The sequence below is a fragment of the Dendrobates tinctorius genome, unplaced genomic scaffold (genome assembly GCF_039654945.1).
Source record: "Dendrobates tinctorius isolate UK_male_01 unplaced genomic scaffold, ASM3965494v1 ptg000107l, whole genome shotgun sequence".
In the NCBI taxonomy this organism is placed as follows: domain Eukaryota; kingdom Metazoa; phylum Chordata; class Amphibia; order Anura; family Dendrobatidae; genus Dendrobates; species Dendrobates tinctorius.
The window spans coordinates 26,070,234-26,091,065 of NW_027361775.1; the positions used below are offsets into that span (position 1 = coordinate 26,070,234).

A 20,832-nucleotide genomic window follows, 5' to 3' on the forward strand; every position below is an offset into this window, starting at 1 on the left:
TCGGATTATTGGATTTGTTGGGAAGTACACCTTGTAATAAATGTGCTTGTAAGGAAGTCAAAGCAGGGGCCGTCAGCCAAAATGTTACTGTAAGGTTGTCCCTTCAGGACTCTTTCTCCAGAAAACCTAATACAGTGTTCCTCAACTCCAGTCCTCAAGAGCCACCAGCAGGCCAAGTTTTCAGGATCTCCTTAGTATTGCAGAGATGATAATTTCATCACCTGCGCAAGCATTAATTCCATCACCTGGGCAATACTAAGGAAATCTGTAAAACGTGACTTGTTGGTGGGTCTTGAGGACTGGAGTTGAGCAATACTGACCTAATAGGTTATAGATGTCATGGAAAGTGGTCCCTTCCCTGCCACATCATACAGTACTGTTTCTGCTGCAGGAGAAATGAGTGGCTGCCTTCAGATGCTAGATCAGTGTATCTGCATATCGAAACGTTTCCTGATGGACCAAAGCTATTGAGGGCTCTCCCACATCATAAACTACACGATCCTATGAACAAATAGGAGGATGAGCCATATATAAAAGACAAATCTTTATTAAAGAATTACAACACATGTAACAACATTAAAAAGGGAGAGTATCAAACATAGGCAAAGCACACACCAGGCCTATAAGAACAGCTCACTGCAGTCACTAATAGCAATCTGTACACCTATATGCACAAGTCATTGTACCTGCACATCAAAGTGAATGCAGTGAGGAACAAGAATCCTACCTAAAGAGATACCTGGGTGCACAAAAAAGGTATACTACAATATAACAAGAAAGTTTTTGTTTATGAGGATAAGTATACCAAAAGCAGATGCCCGCTAGGAAGAGTTTGTAGGTAAACTAAAAGGAAGATAGCCACTGATTCATCAATTGAAAAAATGCTTCGCAAACAGCTCAAATGGAACATATTCTCAAAATAAGACCTAAAGGTGGAGGTAGACCAATTTCCTGAACTGCACTACATGTAAACTAGAAAGACCATAAGAAGGTGGACATACACCTGAGTGGCGGCCAAAGGAGCAACCCTAACGTGCGTTTCGCATACAGCTTCCTCCGAGGCTCAATGTTCATTATAAGAATTTAACTATGGTCTTCTAGTTTACATGTAGTCCAGTTCAGGAACGTGTTCTACCTCCACCTTCAAGTCTTATTTGGATAAGACGTTCCATTTGAGCTTTTTGGAAAACATTTTTTAATTGTTGAATCAGTGTCTTCCTTTTAGCCTATATACAATCTATTCCTGGCGGACATCTGCTTTTGGTATACTTATCCTCATAACCAAAGAATTTCTTGTTATATTGTATTATACCTTTTTGTGCATCCAGGTATCTCTTGGTAGGATTATTCCATCTTTCATTTCATTTTGATCTGCATGTACATTCACTTGTGCGTGTAGGTGTACAGGTTGCTATTATTACTTAGTGACTGCTGTGAGCTATTCTTATTGGCCTGGTGTGTCCTTTTTCTATGTTTGGTACTCTCCTTTTTAATGTTCTTACATGTCATTATTTAATAAAGATTTATCTGTAAAAACTTGTAGTGTATAAAATTTAAACACTTAAAGGAATCCGCTAACCAGTTTCTCCATTTATAAACTCTTATCCACAGCCCTTGTGTGGTCTTTAACAGCAGTCACGGAACTTCTCCATGCGATCACAGCTCCCTTCATACCTAAAGGTACTGTCACACTTAGCGATGTACCAGTGATCCCGACCAGCGATATGACGCAGTCAGGATCGCTGGTACATCGCTAAGTGGTCGCTAGTGAGCTGCCACACAGGCAGATCTCACCAGTGACATCGCTGGGGACGGGGGTCGCTACTTACCTGTCACACTAGGCGATCCTGCATCCTCCCGCCCGGCTCCATGCTCGTCGCTCGTCTCTCCACAGGAAGCGCTGCAGGAAGCTGACGACGAGAAACAGTCCTGAACGTTCTCGCGCGATCAGCGATAACCAGCGGGGGAGCGGGTTGTAGGTAAGTATCAGACATAGCAATATCGCTATAACGTCACAAGTTATAGCGATATTGCTAGCGATATCGCTTAGTGTGACATGCCCTTTACAAGTAAAAAACAAACAAAAAAAACCCCAGTTTAATAGTTTTTCTTCATATGCTAATCGACACTTTGCAGTCTAATAGGCATTTGACTGGGTATTTCTTCTGCTGCCTCTCCACCTTGATTGACGTGGCTGACCTATCCTACAGTCATCCACAGAGTCTCTTCCGCTCTCACACCTGCACATTAGGTAACAAGGTCTGCGCAGGCTCTTCAGACTGTGTGGACGGCTTGTGAGATATCAGCCACATCAATCAAGGCTGGAAGGCCCCATGCACAGGCGACAATCATCGCACTGCACTGCTCCACGTAGCATTTGGAGACAAACCATTTGTAAAGAGCCTTGGGTATGTGGGGAGCTGTGATCGTAGGAACGGGTTGCTGTTAAATACAGCACAAAGGTGGTGCACACAGTTTATATCGATAATACACAGTGACTGCGTCTGATATGTTATGACCTTCCCATCTCTAAGATCCTACCCCAAGGTGTGTAGTAAGATGTAATAATAATATTTGCAAACTCCTCCACTGAGAAATCTAGTATGGTTCTTCTGATTCGTTGTATCGCTTATCCCTTGTGCAGGGCTTTGCAATAGCTTCGGTATTCGTGGTTATGACCACGTTAGCTAACAAATTGTCGAGTTGTCTTAACCATAAATACTTATCGACTGCAGCGTCTGCACTTGGGGTAAGCGGTTATCAGGAGAACTATACTACATTTCTAATTGGAGGTATTTGCGAATATTATTATACCTACTATACAATTGGGATAGGATGTTGGCGATGGGAGTACCCTTTTAAAGACCAAGCTTTTTTTTTCATAGCAGCATTCCAAAAAACATAGTTTATTTTTTTTACCCATATATCTCCTGCAGCTATAAAAATGCTTTGTTTCTCTAGTCGCCTTCCACGACAGCACCTCTTACTCGCCCATGACTTTTCTTTTTTTTAAACAGATTGTGCGTCACGGTGGCTGCTTAGGTTTAGGTTTGGCTGCAATGGGAACAGCACGTCAAGATGTTTATGACCTACTTAAAACAAATCTCTACCAAGATGATGCGGTGACAGGTGTGCATTTGTTTTTCTCCTTATATCTTGTGTACCATTTTCTTTTTTGTGTTAAGTCAGCTTATCATTTTGCACTTTTTACCACTTTGAATTTAGGGGAGGCGGCAGGCTTGGCACTGGGCTTGGTGATGCTCGGATCCAAAAATGCCCAAGCCATAGAAGATATGGTTGGGTATGCCCAAGAGACGCAGCATGAAAAGATCTTACGAGGCTTGGCAGTTGGCATTGCCCTGGTTATGTATGGCCGTATGGAGGAAGCAGATGCTTTAATTGAAAGTCTTTGCAGAGATAAGGTAAGTGATTTAAAATTAGGTTTCCTTACGTGGGTAGAATAGAGTGATAATGTGTACTTAACAATACACCACTAGTAATTTAAATGTGATTTGTCAGCAGGATTTCACATCTCAAAATATTTATATGTGCATGTAGCTCTTTCCAAGACAAGTCCAGCATTATCTCTACTTGGCCATTCCGTTCCTCCATTGCTGAGAAATCAGTGTTTGAATTGATATGCAAATGAGGCTGAAGTGCTACTGCAGTTCTGAAGCCTCTATACCCCCCGTTACACACTGCAATATCGCTGTAAAGTCACCGATTTTGTGACGCTGCATGTGATACTTACCTCCGACCGGCTCCCCCGCTGGTTATCGCTGATCGCGCGAGAAGCTCCTGGATCATTTCTCGTCGGCCACTTCCTGCGGCGCTTCCTGTGGCGCCGACGAGAGACGCGTGGACGCGGGCAGGAGGACGCAGGATCGCCGCGTCTGACAGGTAAGTAGCGATCCCCGTCCCCAGCGATGTCGCTGGTGAGATCTGCTTGTGTGGCAGCTCACTAGCGACCACTTAGCGATGCACCAGCGATCCTGACCGCGTCATATCGCTGGTCGGGATCACTGGTGCATCGCTAGGTGTAACGGTACCCTATCGCTCCTGCTTGACTGGCAGCTCCTTTCCCTGAAGTCACACAACATAGATGCTGTCAGTTAAGCAGGAGACAATGGTGAGTAGTGCTGGAGTGATCTACAAATAGTTCTTCAGCCTCTTTTGCGTATCGGTGTAAATGCTGATTTCTCAGTAACGGAGGAAAGGACTGGCCATGTAAAGTTATTGCAGGACTTGTCTTTGTAAGAGCTACATGGGAATATACTTTGGGGAGTGAAATCCTGCTGACAGATTCCCTTTTAAATGGCTTGTCCAGGACTATGATATTGTTTGGAGTCTGGCATTTGACGCCCCACTGATCAGGTGTGTGTGGGTGTCAAGATGGCCGGACGTTAACAGCACTATTAACAGCTCTGTACACTGTGTAGTGGGTGGTCTCTGGTACTCAGCCGGCCAGCTCCTGATATTGATGGCATATTCTGATCAGGCAGCAATTCCACAGTCCTGAAAAACCCTTTTAAAAGCTACATTTATAAAAAATCATCTCTCCTCCAGAGTGTAGTTTTCTTGCATGCTTCCCACTGTCTGGCTTGTTCTCATTCCTGTAGAATTTATCGGCCATGTCTGTTTTACCTCCCTGTAGCAGACGTGTCTGGCTTCCAAGTACTTCTAAGGTTTGAAGCTGTGGCAGGAGACATTAATTTTATTCTGAAATGAATTGAGCTTAATAGGCAGTACAGTAGAAAGTGCATACAAAATTATAAGCCAGAGTTATTGTGCAAAACACTTCACAAATTACTGCTGTAGGAGCAAAAGTGCTCCGCGGCAGCCTGACGTAACCTTGTTACAATGCTCTGTGTATACAGAGCTGTGGGTGGCTTTAGTGGGAATATCATCTCCCCAAAACTCATTTTACACTACATATACAGCCCAATAGGAGAATTAACCCATCTAAAGCCAATATCCACAACATCGATCTCCCTTTAGTTTTACTAAAAAACTTATATGCAAAGGAGGGCTCCTTGGTACACCCTAAGGGAGTAACTCGATTCACCGTTTCACCCCTGTATTTAATATGCCGCACACACCTCCTAGTTTGATTGACAGTGTTTGCTTGCCCAGAACAAGTGCTAAAGAAGGGAAATGTACATGGCAGGTGTGAGTTTTATAGGGGCGAAGTGCCATGTAGGACTGTATTATTTATTATTTAACAGCCTTCAGGTCGATCTCGTGCCATGTCAACTTGATGAGTGAACAAACTGTAGGAAGATCGATCTTGTTCAAGCCTAGATAGGTCTTCTCCACCATCATCTTGATTGTATAGAGCCATCGGTTTGCTGGTATTCCTCTTCATTTTGTTCCTGCTATTCTTCTGAATATGATGTCCTCCTCCAGGGATTGCTCTCTTTGTATCATGTGTCCAAAGTAGTTTAAATTGAGTTGTGGGGGTGACAATATCCCTTGAACTGCATGTCCTGTTCTTCTTAGGACCCAATTCTGCGTCGTTCGGGCATGTACACGGTCGCCATGGCATACTGCGGCTCCGGAAATAACAAAGCTATTCGTCGTCTGCTTCATGTTGCTGTAAGTATACTTGCATTGCGTTTGTGTGTATACCGAATTGCGGAGCTGCGTTACCTATATCAGATCTGTGCTCGTGTCTCGTTAGGTGAGTGATGTGAACGATGATGTAAGGCGGGCTGCTGTGGAGTCTCTAGGTTTCATCCTGTTCAGGTCAGTGGTTCTGCCATCTCTAACTATATCTGATGGCTTTGTGAAGTCTGCACCTCTTACTGATGCATACACATTCCTATTACAACCTTTCATTGGTGGTAAATGTTTCTGTACACCTTAGCTTTAGAGTTGGGTGTACATAAAGCCAAGTATAGTGCTTCTGCAAATATATAGTATATCAATTTTTAACATTTGTTTCTTTTTAAATGAATTCTAAAAAGTGCAAAAATTATCTTAAAATGTGCCAGCAGGTCATCCTTTAATATTCTCTTTTGTTTTGCTATTTTTATGTTTGTTCCTATTGCTAATAATAGTGAGAGATATTATAGAGAGATCTGTGTCTCAGAAGATCTCTCTTTCCCATTATTTTATATGTGGCAGCTAGGACCTAGCTGCAGCAGGAGCCTCTCCCGCTTTCTTGCCTTCAGTAGCGCATAGCCCAGCCACCCTCCTTTAAGGTGTTCTCCGTCCAAAATGGTACAGCTCAGCAGATTACCCCTGTAGCCTTTCGCTGAATACATTACACTGCTGAAAAACTGAAATGATTCTAAATATATATATATATATATATATATATATATATATATATATATATATATATATATATATAAAAAAAAAATCCTGTTCTAGCCATATAATTTCTGCAGTAAATACCTGGCTCTCATTCACATCTTATGGCATATATGCAGTATAACACAATGACCTGTGTGTGTGGGAATTGAGCTTTCGGTCAGAAGAGGCCACATTGTCATTGTCTCCCAATTTTGTTAAAATCATAGAAAGCATAAAAGCATACTTTATCGCAGATGGTACTAGTAATGCATATATAGACACTGTATGGTATTCTAAACTACAGTATGTGTGTACATTGTGTGTGTGTATATATATATATATATATTATATATGTGTGTGTGTATATTATATATATATGTGTGTGTGTGTGTGTGTGTGTGTGTGTGTGTGTGTGTGTGTGTGTATATATATATATATATATATATATATATATGTGTTAAAAATAATTACTATAAGTGGCTTTTAAACCTCTGCTCTTCCACAGTCTTATTTGCCTGCCTTCAGCTGCATATATATCGGAACATACTCGTTTGGAGTACAGATGATGGCAGTAAGTGTGTCCACACCTATCTGAGGCTCTGCTTATCAAATCATTCTCCTGCATCTGGCTTTGCTCCACCCAGTGGTGAGCTGGCCCTTTCACTGCCATCATCTGTACTCCAAAGAGTAGCCAAAGGCAGGCAAAAAGGAAAAGGAATGAAGAAAGATCCCCCTAACATAAGTAATTAGCAAACTTTCATGACTTTCCACACTGAAGAAAACTATAAAAAGTTGCTGTTTAAGTGTTCTGGATTCTGTAAGAATCTTCCAGTTCAGTGTTTACCCCCGGGTCTCCAGTGGCCATTAATATGTAATGTGTACCCCGGAGCCTTATGTATAATGTTTATTTGGCTTCTAGGAGTGAAATAATGCAATGTTTAAGAGACGGCACTGACCCCTGGTCTCCGCCGGGTGCAGCGGCTTTGCTCTGAGCAGTGTTACGTTGCAGGCGAGCTGCTTTGTTGAGGATTGCCGGTGAGTGTGCACTGCCTGGAACAAGCTCCGTATTGACTGAACTTGCTGACGGGAAGCTCGTGTTTATACAGCCGGTGACAGCTCTCCCGGGACGAGATACAGGCCGGGCTCGGCTTGGAATCTGTACAGGCAGCTTTGTTAATGGTGCATTTAGGCCATAGGTAACCCTTTCACTGCTCGTTTTCCCGTTTTTGTTCCGCTGTCATCAGTATAGTTTTTTTTTGATAGGAAGATGTGTGTGTTTGTGTCTTAAATATTTTTGTGCTACCAATATCACTACAGACGATTCGATTCATCTTTTGGATTTTTCATGGTCTTGTTGCACAAGGAAAATGTGTATTTTTTACTATGGCAAATGGTGTGCTCATCAGGAAATGCAATTTCCACCTGATTCCCCAATTGTACATCAAAGATTGCAAATGAATCATGGTATATATTACATCACATAAAAGGCATGTGTCAGCAGGTTTTTGCTATGTAATCTGAGAGCACTATGGTGTAGGGAAAGGGAGCCTGATTCCAGTGATGTAACTTTTACTGGCCTCTATTTTGCTGTTTCAATAAAATCAGTGTTTTATCAGCAGGAGATTATCACTACAGGGCAAGCTGTCTCGTGCCTGTTAATCCAACCACTCCCTCACCACTGATTAGCATCTTTCTGTCACAATGCAATTTGCACAGAAAAATGCCTATTAGTGTTGTATACAGGGTGTTAGCTCTGCAAAATCTGCCACAGGCGAAACTGTGATTTTTTTCATAACTGCTGTACCCAGTAAACTGAGATACCCCACGGGAATCAGGTTCTCTGTCCCTACTTCATGCTGCTGTCAGATTACATATAAAAAACTGCTCACATATTCAATTTAAAGGGAACATGTCAACAATAGGTGTCCTTGCTGAGGCATCGATCCCATTTTCAGGCTGCTTTTCGCCATTGTCCTGCTGTCATTGACGTTCTCCTGCATCATCCACATAGTTGGATAGTTGGGTGAAATCTCGCACCTGCGCAGAGACGTCGGCGGCTCGCAGTATGGCAGAGCAAATTGCCAGAACAGATTGCTTTTAATGCACACTTAAAGAAGCACTTCCATCAGTTTTTATTCTTTCAATATATTCCACCAGTCATCATATTATATAGCACTGTGTACTTACCATTGCTCATTTTGCCTTTTTACACAGATAATTCTGAGCTATTCTCTCCTCTATGTAGAAACCACCCAGTGGACAGTGCTCATAACAAGTCTTCAAGTCTACTACATAGAGGTGATCTGATCATCGCCTGTATGTAGCAGAGCCGATCGGGTTGTGGCAGCTTATAGTCTCCCATGGAGGTTATTGAAGCATGCCAAAAGTAAAAAAAAAAAAAAAGTTTTTAAAAGTATAAAAGTTCAAATCAACCCCCCTTTCACCTCATTCAAAATAAAACAATAAAAAAATCACACACATTTAGTATCGCTGCGTTCAGAATCGCCCAATCTATCAATAAAAAAATAATTAACCCGATCGCTAAACGGCATAGCGAGAAAAAAATAACGCCAGAATTGTTTTTTTAGTCGCTGCGACATTGAATTAAAATGCAATAACCGGCGATCAAAAGATCTTATCGGCACCAAAATGGTATCATTAAAAATGGCAGCTTAGCACGCAAAAAAATAAGCCCTCACCCAACCCGAGATCACGAAAAATGGAGACGCTACGGGTCTCGGAATATGGCGCAATTTTTTATTTTTTTTTAAACAAACTTTGGAATATTTTTTCACCACTTAGCTAAAAATTAAAAACCTAGACATGTTTGGTGTCTATGAACTCGTAATCACCTGGAGAATCATAATGGCAGGTCAGTTTTAGCATTTAATGAACCTAGCAAAAAAGCCAAGCAAAAAACAAGTGTGGGATTGCACTTTTTTTTGCAATTTCAGCGCACTTGGAATTTTTTCCCATTTTCCAATACACGATATGGTAAAACCAATGGTGGTGTTCAAAAGTACAACTCGTCCTGCAAAAAGTAAGCCCTCACATGGCCATATAGACGGAAAAATAAAAAGTTATGGTTCTGGATAGAAGGGGAGAGAGAAACGAAAACGCAAAACTGAAAAAAGCTCCGGTTATGAAAGGCTTAAAGTTGGCGATGCCCCATTTCCAGTGCAGATTAGTATGATAAATGCCTCTCAGTAGCACCGGGCAGCAGCAGGGACAGTTTGGCACATCGAGCGGTCACGTCCATGGCTGCTTTTGGGTGACATGGTACATACATGGGGCCTCACAGAGGCTGGAGGGGGATTGGTAGAGAGCCACAAGAGACCCAGAAATTCTACATTTGTCTTTTGTATTCCAAATGCTCACACGTATTGAAATCTTATTTTAATTAGATCTGCTGTAAATCCAGCTCCCAATATGATACCCTGCATGCAGATCCATCAGTGGCCACGTTACCCAGCAGATGGTGCTGTAATGCCACCCATTATTTGGTCTGCCAGCATTGGTCAGTCTTCAGCCTTACATATACAGAAGAGAAATTCCACGCGCCGTTTTCGGTGTTCAGTCTTGTGTGCTGATCTGGGGGAATTGCTGCACGGTACACAGCAGTGAATAGTCATGCTGTTCATACATGCTTTCAGAATGTCCCTGGGTTTTCCATCAGAAGTCAGGGTAACTGGATGTAGTGGCTCCATTTCTGGATTTATTTCAATGCAGTTCTTTGTGTCAATCTTGTGGCACAGCCCATTACCTGGGGTATTCAGAAAGCGGTCTACTTATTATTGAACTGAAAGACATGCTTGTACAAATATATACGGTAATATCATTGCTGCTCATTAAAGGGACTCTGTTATCAGGTTTTTGCTACATTATCAAAGAGCAGCATAATGTAGAGACAGAGACCCTGATTCCAGCGATGTGCCTCTTACTGGGCTGCTTGCTATAGTTTTTATAACCTCACTCTTTAATCTGCAGGATATTATCACTAGAGGACTAATAAACCAGCTGCCATGTAGTCCTCCATATTCATGAGCTCTCTCTACCCCACCCCCGCCACTGGTTGGCATTTGTCTGTGTACACACTACATAAGCAGGAAGTTGCCAAACAGTGATGTAGGCGGGGTTATACAGAGCTCAGCATTCAGAGAACTGCTAGATTTGCAGCAGATAAAACTGATTGTATGACAGCAAGCAACCCACTAAGTGATACATCACTGGAATCAGGTTCTCGGCCCCTACATCATGCTGCTTTCATGTGGGTTAGCAAAAACCTGGGGCTAGATTAATGCGTGACATATGCTGTACTTATCTAATATGAATAGCGAACACGATCTGCACTTGTAAATGGGGCGCGCTTTAGGCTGTCTCCGCTTTGGATGTGGTTAGTGTTTCTGTAGATGTGTGAGGAGGGAATGGAGCCACTGGGCTAACTGGAAACAGCGGCGTAATGGTAGAGACGATGGTGCCAGCTACATGAGTCACCGAACGTCAGCCATGTGCAGTGGTTCGGGGCCAGCTGGTTTCATGTTGGAGAAATAACAGAGCCCGCTGACTAATTACATTTTTCGAATTTGCAAGAAAAGATCCTGTACACTTCTGGCTTCTAAGGCGTTAAAGGTGAATTGCGTAGGTTTCAGGAAACGGGGAGAAGTCATCTCATATTGTGGCTTGTGGATCCAGATTTATCTAATTTTTTCAATCTGATGCTAAAAATCTAGATAGAACTGAATATCCTTTTTTCATCTATCAAGAGGCACGGCTTAGCATACTGAATGTCGCTACTACAGTACCATTGTTGAGGATCTGGTCCTTCTGGTCATAGTATTCTCCTAGGAGAAGAGAGTCAGCTGCACACTTAGAAGATTGCAGGAGTGTTTGTTTTTGTGTTAACATGAAGTCCTCATTCACTACCCCGTTGAATATCAAAAACAATCTATGGCAAAGCAGAAGAATATTAGTTGTCAGTGGAGTGGGAGCGCCGGACGCAGGAGGATCCGGTGGGGTCCTCCCATCTCTCTCCTTCCTCCCGCAGCAGAGTCCAGAGGCAGACACCTCGCTGAACAAAGGGACCCTCAGCCTGGCCAGTGGAGCTGGAGCTTGAGGATTGAGGCGCTTCCCGCTCACGGGGGCTCACGCCATATATATATATACCTGCGCGCACGGTTGGAGCGCGAGCCCGAGACACCGGCATTCTGGCCATTTCCGGTTTACAGAAGGGATGACTCTAGGCCTCTAGTACCCTGTGTGGGTTCCAGCATGGACTGCACTTCCGGGATTTGAAAAGTAGAGCGCCAAATCCTTATTAAAGGGGAAGCGCCTCTTTTGATGATTCAGATGCAAGACCGGTGAGATGGTACTGTTTATTGTACTACCAGGGCAGAGCTGAGTTACCAGTGCATTTAGACATCCAGCAGTGGAGGGACAAAATACTGACCTTTCTGGTACTACTACTGGATCCCTGGTACCACTAATGGATCCCTGGTACAAGTGCTGTGAAAGGCTCGCTCTTACTAGGGCTTGTTCCACATTGATTTTATATTATATATACCTTTATTCCTTAGGCTAAGGATGTTCCTAAAAGGTCTATGGCCCCTTCAACATTTTTAAAAAAGGGGAAAGAATGTGCCGCGTGCAACACAAAGCTTCCTGACACATACAGGAGTGTATTGCGAGTGGTAAAGGAAAAACATTCCTCCTCCATGACCGACATGAGGGTCATAATGAGAGAAGAGGTCCAGAAATGTGCTGCGGAGCTAGTTTCCACTCATTCCTCCCAGGTGGCACTTAGGCAGAAAAGGCCACGGTGGGACATGGAGTCAGGTCCAGAGGAGGAGGAATTGTCTTATTATACTGACCCTGAACAGGAGGAAGATGAAGGATTAATTCCAACCTAACCAGAAGAGAAGCAGAAGTATCTTTTCTATTGGAAAAATACGGATCCGCTCATACAGGCAGTATGAAATACAATGAAAGTTGAAGACACTTATCGGTCCCCCTCAATTCAGGATGAAGATGTTTGGGGGGGGTTAAGGTCCCGTATGAACAGAGTATTCCCTGTCAATAAGCACATAAAGGCCTGATCCTAGAGGAATGGGAAGACTTACAAAAGAGACTGATTATACCAAGGACTTTCAGATCTCGTTTACCATTCGAGTTGGCAGAGATAAAATTATGGGAGGAAATCCCTTAAATAGTTATTCCTGTAGCCAGAATAGCTAAAAACACATCTATCTCCTTTGAGGATTCATCATGCTGTAAGGTTCCTATGGACAGGAAGGCGGATGGGCTACTCAAGAGAACTTGGAAAACTTCAGCAATTGTTAAGGCTAACATAGCTGCAACCTCTGTAGCAAGATCCATGAATCTATGGATAGAGGAGCTAGAAAGTCATCTTAGGAAAAAGACATCCAGAGAGGAGATCCTGGAATCGATTCCCTTACTCAAAATAGCAACAGGATTTATGGCTGATGCCTCGGCAGAATCAATCAGGTTTGCTGCAAGGAATGGGGTACTAGTCTAAAGCCCCCGTCACACATAGCGATCTCGCTGCTGATTAACAAGTTTTGTGACGCAACAGCCATCTCACCAGCGAGATCGCTGTGTGTGACACTGACCAGCGACCGGCCCCCCTTGCCGGGTATCGCTTATCGTCCTGGAATAGACAGGACATTTTTTTGATCGCTGGTCTGCTGGCAAGCACGCATCGCTGCGTGTGGCAGGCGGGAGACCAGAGATCAGCGCGCTGGTAACTAAGGTAAACGCAGGGTTTCTAAGCACCGGGCGATGCTTAGAAACCCGATGTGTACCTTAGTTACCAGCGCGCTGATGCAGGGAGCTGGTAACCAATGTACACATTGGGTTTCGAAGTGATGCACGCTGCTTAGAAACCCGATGTGTACCTTAGTTACCAGCTCCCTGCATCAGCACGCTGGTAACTAACGTACACAGCGACACGCCGGCTCGACATCGCTGGTGCTGGTCGCTGGTGAAGCTGACTGTTTGACAGCTCACCAGCGATCATGTAGTGACTCACTAGCGATCCTGACAAGTTGATATCGTTGTCGGGATCACTGGTGAGTCGCTATGTGTGACGGGGCCCTAATACTGTAAAGTGAGCTATATCGATTAAGACCTGTTCGGTGGGATAGTCACTCAAAAAATAAGCTGTGTTCCATTTCCTTTTCCAGTATCCGAGTGTTTGGTCCTGTATTGGACGACATACTATAAAGTGCCTCAGACGAGAAAAAAAGATTTCCAGATGATAAGTCAAAAAAAGTATTGTTCTTCCGGAGGTCCCTTTCCCATCAAAGACCAGATTATACAGGCAAACGGGTAGATGGAGCTACCCCAAGAGAAGCTAAAGGAATATCTTTCTCAATCCAACAGCTAACATGAGGACAGTGACGCCAAGAAATCAGGAGGAAGACTCCTTTCCTTTCACAGGGCCTGGGCAGAAGTATCCCAGAATCAGTGGATACTTAAAACAATATCAGAAGGATACAAGATAGACTTCATGCACATCCTTCAAGGAAGATTACATTTCACGACTTCCCAGTCCCCGCAGGTCTGCAAGAGCACAATTATAAGTCCAAAATCCCTAAACAAGTGGGTGGTATACAAAATATTCAAAACCTAATTTATAAGATCAACAATTCCACTGATCAGGATGGATATGTTAATGTGTACGCTAGATCTCAGAGGCCTACTAGCATGTGACTATTCATCCTCACAGCCAAGGGTATCTGAAATTCGCAGTGTAACAAAGGGAGGCAATTCAGCATTACCAATTCCTTTATCTTCCGTTTGTTCTTTCCTCAGCCCCATGCATTTTCACCATGCTAATGGCAGAAATAATGAGGGAACAAGGTATATTAATCTTCAGTACTTTTCCTGTTAATTGCAGAATCACCCCATCAGCTAAGAGCCAGTTTAGCATCAACCATCTTAAGGCCCCGTCACACTAAGCGACTTACCAGCGATCCCGACACCGATATCAAGGTGTCAGGATCGCTAGTAAGTCGCTATGTGATCGCTGGTGAGCTGTTACACAGACAGCTTCACCAGCGATCAGCACAGCGATGCCGAGCGCCCGGCATCGCTGGCCATCCGTGTAAAAAATAGAATCAAAATAAAAAATATAGTTATTCTCACCTTCCGATGTCCCGTTCAGCCATCCTGCCTCTCTCCACGCTCCGGTCCCAGTGATCCTTTGCACGAATGACCGCGAGATGTCAGTCTCGCGGGATAACAAAGTCTCGCGGTCATTCGTGCAAAGGATCACTGGGACCGGAGCGTGGAGAGAGGCAGGATGGCTGAACGGGACATCGGAAGGTGAGAATAACTATATTTTTTATTTTTTTTATTATTTTTTTACACCTGATCGCTGGTCTCCCGCCTGTCACACACAGCGATGCGTGCTGGCCAGCGGGAGACCAGCGACCAAAGAAATGTCCAGAGGTTTCTTGCAGCGATCAGCGATACCGGCAGGGGGGCCGCTCGCTGATCGCTGTCACACACAGCGATCTCCCTGGTGAGATCGCTGTTACGTCACAAAAGTTGTGACTCAGCAGCAATCTCGCTACCGAGATCGCTTAGTGAGACGGGGCCTTACGTCTTAAAAAATTTGGGATGTATCATAAACTGGAAAAAGTCTGATCTCCTCACTGGAAAACAAAAAATTTTTTTAGGAGTTCTCCTGGATTCAGAACGGCAGACATCCTTCCTAACAGATGGGTAACAAAATGAACTCCGAGAGTCAGAGTTCTGGCGTTCAAAAGAAGATCACAGGTCTCTATCAGAGAGAGCATGAAGATCCTGGGATTAATGACAGCCTCTATACCATGTGTTTGGTGCCAGTACCACACAAGGCAGTTGCAGCAGCAGATCCTGATGTCTTGGAACAGACGGGTGGAAGGATTGGACCAGAAGATAACATTATTCATATTAACAAAAAGATAATTCTGGTGGACCTCTAAAGACAGCCTGCAGAAAGGGTATACCTGGTCTATCCCCGTTAGTAACCATGACCACAGATGCAAGCAACAGCAGATGGGGGGCCCAGGTACAAGGTCAGTACCTACAGGGCAACTGGCCAAAGCCGGGTTATCTCGTATCATCAAACATCAGGGAGCTACACGCAGTCTCTGAGATGTTGAGAAGATGTTGGTTACATTTAAAGGGTCAACACATCAAAATTCTGTCAGTCACGACAGTAGCCTTCCTAGAACATCAAGGCTGCCAGAGACATCACCATCTTCAGGCTTTGGCTGGAAAGATTTTTCGCTGTGCATAAGGGTACCGTTACACCTAGCGATGCACCAGGGATCCCGACTAGCGATATGACGCAGTCAGGATCGCTGGTGCATCGCTAGGTGGTCGCTAGTGAACTGCCACACAGGCAGATCTCACCAGCGACATCGCTGGGGACAGGGATCGCTACTTACCTGTCAGACGCGGCAAATCTGCGTCCTCCCGCCCGGCTCCACACGTCGCTCGTCGGCGCCACAGGAAGCGACCGACGAGGAATGGTCCAGGAGCTTCTCGCGCGATCAGCGATAACCAGTGGGGGAGCCGGTCGGAGGTAAGTATCACATGCAGCAATATCGCTGCAGCATCACAAAATCGGTGACTTTACAGCGATATTGCTAGCGATATCGCAGTGTGTAACGGGGGCTTTAAGGGGGTTTTACACATAGCGATATCGCTAGCAATATCGCTAAAACGTCACTGATTTTGTGACGTTATAGCGATATTGCTATGTGTGATACTTACCTCCGACCGGCTCCCCCGCTGTCCATCGCTGATCGCGCGAGATCGGGTGGCTCCATTTCTCGTCGTCTGCTTCCTGCTGGGGCTTCCTGCTGTGTGAGACGAGCGACGCTGGAGGCGGGCGGGAGGACGTCAGGATCGCTGTGTGTGAAAGGTGAGTATCGTGCGCTGCGTCGCTGCTGCATCGCTGTGAGATCTTTCTGTGTGAAAGCTCACTAGCGATCATTTAGCGATGCACCAGCGATCCTGACCTGGTCGGATCGCTGGTGCATCGCTAAATGTAAAAGGGCCTTTAGAGACAGTCTTATCAGTGACAGTGATACACCTGAAGGGATCCCAGAATTTGGAGGCAGATTTTCTCAGCGAGAAACAGTTACAGCAATCAGCATGGGAACTAAAACCGGAAGAGTTTCATCACTTAACCCATCACTGGAGCACCCCCCAGCTAGACTTGTTTGCCACAAGAGAAAACGCAAAAGCTCAAATTTTTTTCCTTGAATCAAAACGACTAACAGGAGTAGAAGACTTATCCCAGATATGGGACATGGCCTTGGCATACGCCTTTCCTCCCTTGCCCCTAATTCCAGCAGTACTGCGAAAGATTCAGGAGGACCAGGCTAAGGTAATAGTAGTACTACTGTTTTGACCCAAGAGAATCTGGTTCACCCTGCTGGATTTTTCAGGGGGCGATATACGATCCCAATGTGAAGTTCCTGCAATTTTCTGCTTGGATCTTGAAAGGCCCATCTTGAGATCAGCCTTTGGAAGAAAAGTCCTTCAAGTTGTAGTCCCACCCTGAATGTATTCTCTGGTGGTTCTTTCCAGGAGAGTTGTCCTAGGCATTGGTTCTACTGGTAATTAGTTTTCCAGGAGTCCATCATGACAGCACCCATTACATTCCCTCCCTTAAATTTCCTGTCTGCTATGTGAAGGTAATGTATGTAGAAGGAAACTCTGTAAAATAGTTGCATCCATCCTGGTGTGGTGCTTTGAAAATCACTGGTGAGGGGAGGGAGGGGCCTTTTAACCTCTTGTGTGTTCCTGTCCCTATCAAAGATATGAAGGGCAACCTCCTGATGCTGTTTCATGATGGACTCCTGGAAAGCCAATTACCGATAGGACTAGTTCATACTCTTTTCCTAGGGAAGTAATGACTATAGAATTAGAATGGTGCCTACTATTTTTTACACTGACAGAAACCTGTCCTAGAATTTTAGGACTCCGTGCCTTTGAGCATGTGCAGTAGAAGCTTCTCTGCTGTGACCAGGAGATAACCTATAGTAAGCATAGTTCAGAACGATGTAATGGAGCAACATTGTAAGCACCCTAGTCTTAACTTGGCACTCCTGGTATCTCCAGTAGTAGATCAGACACACATCATGGATAGCAGTGTGAGAGTGACCTCAAACCTCAGTACCCCTGGTATCTCCAGAATTAGATCAGAAAGAAAGTGTGGACAGCAGTGTGAGCAGCCTCTTCTTACTTCAGCACACTGGTATCTCCAGTATTGGATCAGAGAAAACAAAAAGCAAAAAACACAAATATCCTGAACTAAAAAGTAAAAATTTAACTGCAAATAATGCATAAAGGTAATAATAATAAGGGTATTTAGTAAACATAATTTTGATCAAAATAATGTGCAAGCCATCCCGCCACGTCACGGCAACCCTTGTGGGACAGTCCTTACTCTAGTATTTAAAACCTTTTCACTTGCCAAGTGGATCAGGTAGACATGTCATCCCCTGAGGAAGAGGTTTTATGACCTCGAAACGCGTTGGGAAATAAATATATTAAGTACACAACTTGTGAGGAGTGATGGTCTGGCAGCGCACGTTTTAATCCATAAAAAATCCTACTAGTGAATCTCATCATCTTACCTCAGCACTCCATGTATCTCCAGTAATATTAGTGGAGCACATCTTCCTACAAATGAAGAGGAGCGGAACTTCCTACTTCATATGCTCATAGACAGCTCTTCTAACATTCTAGGACACGTTTCTATCAGTGAAACAAGGTGGGGGCCATTTTTTGATTTCCTAATTAAATGTATTTAAGAGTTTGTTTGTAATTCTTTTATCTTTTAGTTTATTTTTTTCTATTCACCAGAGAACCTTTCAAACAAACCGTACCCCAATGCTAAGAAATTGTAGTTTGTGATTGGCATTGGATCGCTCGCTTGCTTCTGCGCAAAGCAGTATGGTTGTGTTGCCGTTAACACATTATTTTATTAGCCTTTGTGTAATACTGTGGAAACGCTTCTTAGAACTCTCTTGTTTGTTTCCCAGTTCTTTATACATTATATCAGACTGGAATAATATCAGGTAAAACTAATTTGCAGCAAATGGGGTTAGTGGGATACTCTGGTTTCAACGAACTAATGTTCTATTCAATTAAATTATTTAATTTTCCAATATATCAATTTGTAATTTTTAATATCACTGCTTGCAGCCATTCAATCAGAACTTCGGCTGGTGATCCTCAGTAGACACAAAGCTGTCCTGGTCATATGGCACAGGTTCACAACTTATTCCAAGTTACAGCTCTGTAATTAACTATTAGTGGTCCTGACTCGTGCATTCATCACATGACCAGGTTGTATTTTTACCCAATTCTTGAAAACTGCAAAGAATTGATATTGAATCTATATTTTGGAATTGCTGCAGCTTTCAATATAAAATAAATATCTTTTTCCCCTGAATACCCACCCACTTTAAGATAGTCAGATATAGAACACATATATATATATATATATATATGTATATGTGTGTGTGTATATATATATATATATATATATATATATATATATATATATGTATATACACACACAGTCTCCGAGCCATCCATCTATGTGCTTGCATTAGCTTTAGAAATAATTATCAACTGACCACCAAAGGGAAACTTGTCAGCAGGTGTTTTGCTATGTATGTAATCTGAAGACGGCAGGAGATAAAGGCTGAAACACAGAATTCAGGGATGTGTCACTGTCCAAGTGCATGATGTTGTTTACAGTGAAGAATGTATCACTAAGAGATAAAGATTGCTGGACTAGTCCAGTAATACCCCCTCCTGTCATAAGCACCTTGCTGTCCAAGGACTTTGTACACCAAGAGCATAGTGTGGGCGGGTGCAGCTTTCTCAGCTCTGCTTCATTTTAAATATAAAAGCTCCGATTGTGTTAGGATCGCTGTACCCAGTAATCTAACTGATACATCATTGAATTCAGAACCTCTTTGGCTGCACCATGCTTCTCTCAGATGAGGTAGCAAAACCTACTGACAGATTCCCTTTAAGATTCATAAAAATTAGGGATGGGCGGACCCGTGGATGTTTGGGTTCAGCGAACTATATAAAAAAGGTTGTTACCCCAGCGGTATCCAAACTTGATCCCAGACTGGGGCCCGAACATCTGGTGGTAGCCACACTGTCTTCTGTGTGATGTCATTGCGGTTCCCACACTGTCACACAAAAGAAAGCGTGTGAGCCAGCAGCTGTGACCATTGGTGAAAAGGTTACCGCAGGTCAGGCATTGGCTGATGACTACTACTTTTATTATCGTACATCTGGTCTTGCTGATAGCAGCAAGAGCAAGCAACTGTGATTCAATGTGCGTAGTAAGAAAGATATCAGTAAGATATATAGTAAGTGCAGTGTGTGTGTAGCTTACTGTACATATACTTAGATAATGGATAAAGACATAAAACAAAAAAAATTACGTGGGCGCCCCTTTATTTTTAAAATCCAGCTGAGGGAAAGCAGACAGCTGGGAGCTGGTGTTTTTATTCTGGGAAAAGGCCGATATCCATGAAGCTTCCCAGGCTATTAAAAACAGCTCACAGCAAAACCGTGGGTACAATGGTTTATACATGCTTTTAATACCAGCTATTCAAGGGGGGTTTCATTGTTAATACATAAAGATGTTCGGTGGGAGACCGGGGAGGCCCGGAAAGATCCTGAGGGACGGTTTGTGTTTGTACATGCGCTGATCAACTCTCAGAAATATGTTATTCTGTGTATTTACAACCCCCCTCCGGCCAATATGTCAATCATCCAAAAGGCACTGAGCTTTGCCCTGAATTACCCAGATGCACACGTCATTTGTATGGGAGACTTTAATTTGGTCATGAATAATCATCTTGACAAATTGAGATTGGGTGATGGAATACAGAGCGGCCCGACCCCCCCCCGGGCACATCCCGGCTGTCACAATTTATGACGGGTAGTGGGCGGCTGGATTTATGGAGAGTGCGCCATCCAGAGACAAGGGAATATACTTGCCATTCCTCCTCTAAACGCTCCCTATCTCGCATAGACTATATCTTTGGATCCAGCAGCCTAGCGACATGGGTGGATAGTATTGAACATGGCAGCAGGGGGATTTCAGACCACAGTCCGGTTGTTCTTAAACTTAATTACGGGCCATCGACCATTAGGATAACATGGAAACTGAATCCTTTCTGGCTGAAATTGATAAAACCGCCTGATCAATCATTTTATCAGCTACGTTGCTTCGTCTCGTCCCACCCTGAACCCCGAAATATTAATTTATTTTGGGATACTCTTAAAGCTTATCTGAGGGCTTGTTTATCCTCCACGATCTCATATTAAACGAGTAACATCGGAGGAGGATGGCGAGATGGAGCGACTTTTGAAAGATTCAGAGGCCGCCTACATATCTGACCAAACTAATGGTAATAGGGTGGAGTGTTTGGCAGCTCAAAGGTTATATACTCAACATTTCTCGTTCGCCTTATTGGG

At 43.7% G+C, this 20,832-nt stretch overlaps 1 protein-coding gene across 1 annotated transcript in view; it reads left to right on the forward strand.

Moving 5' to 3' along the window:
* PSMD1 (proteasome 26S subunit, non-ATPase 1) overlaps positions 1–20,832 on the forward strand; it is a 114,700-nt gene that overhangs the window by 26,740 nt on the left and 67,128 nt on the right. Inside the window, exons 13-16 of the mRNA XM_073589300.1 lie at positions 3,018–3,129; positions 3,226–3,422; positions 5,500–5,595; positions 5,681–5,745. Coding sequence (XP_073445401.1) covers positions 3,018–3,129; positions 3,226–3,422; positions 5,500–5,595; positions 5,681–5,745 — 470 coding nt within the window. The remainder of the gene's footprint in view (positions 1–3,017; positions 3,130–3,225; positions 3,423–5,499; positions 5,596–5,680; positions 5,746–20,832) is intronic.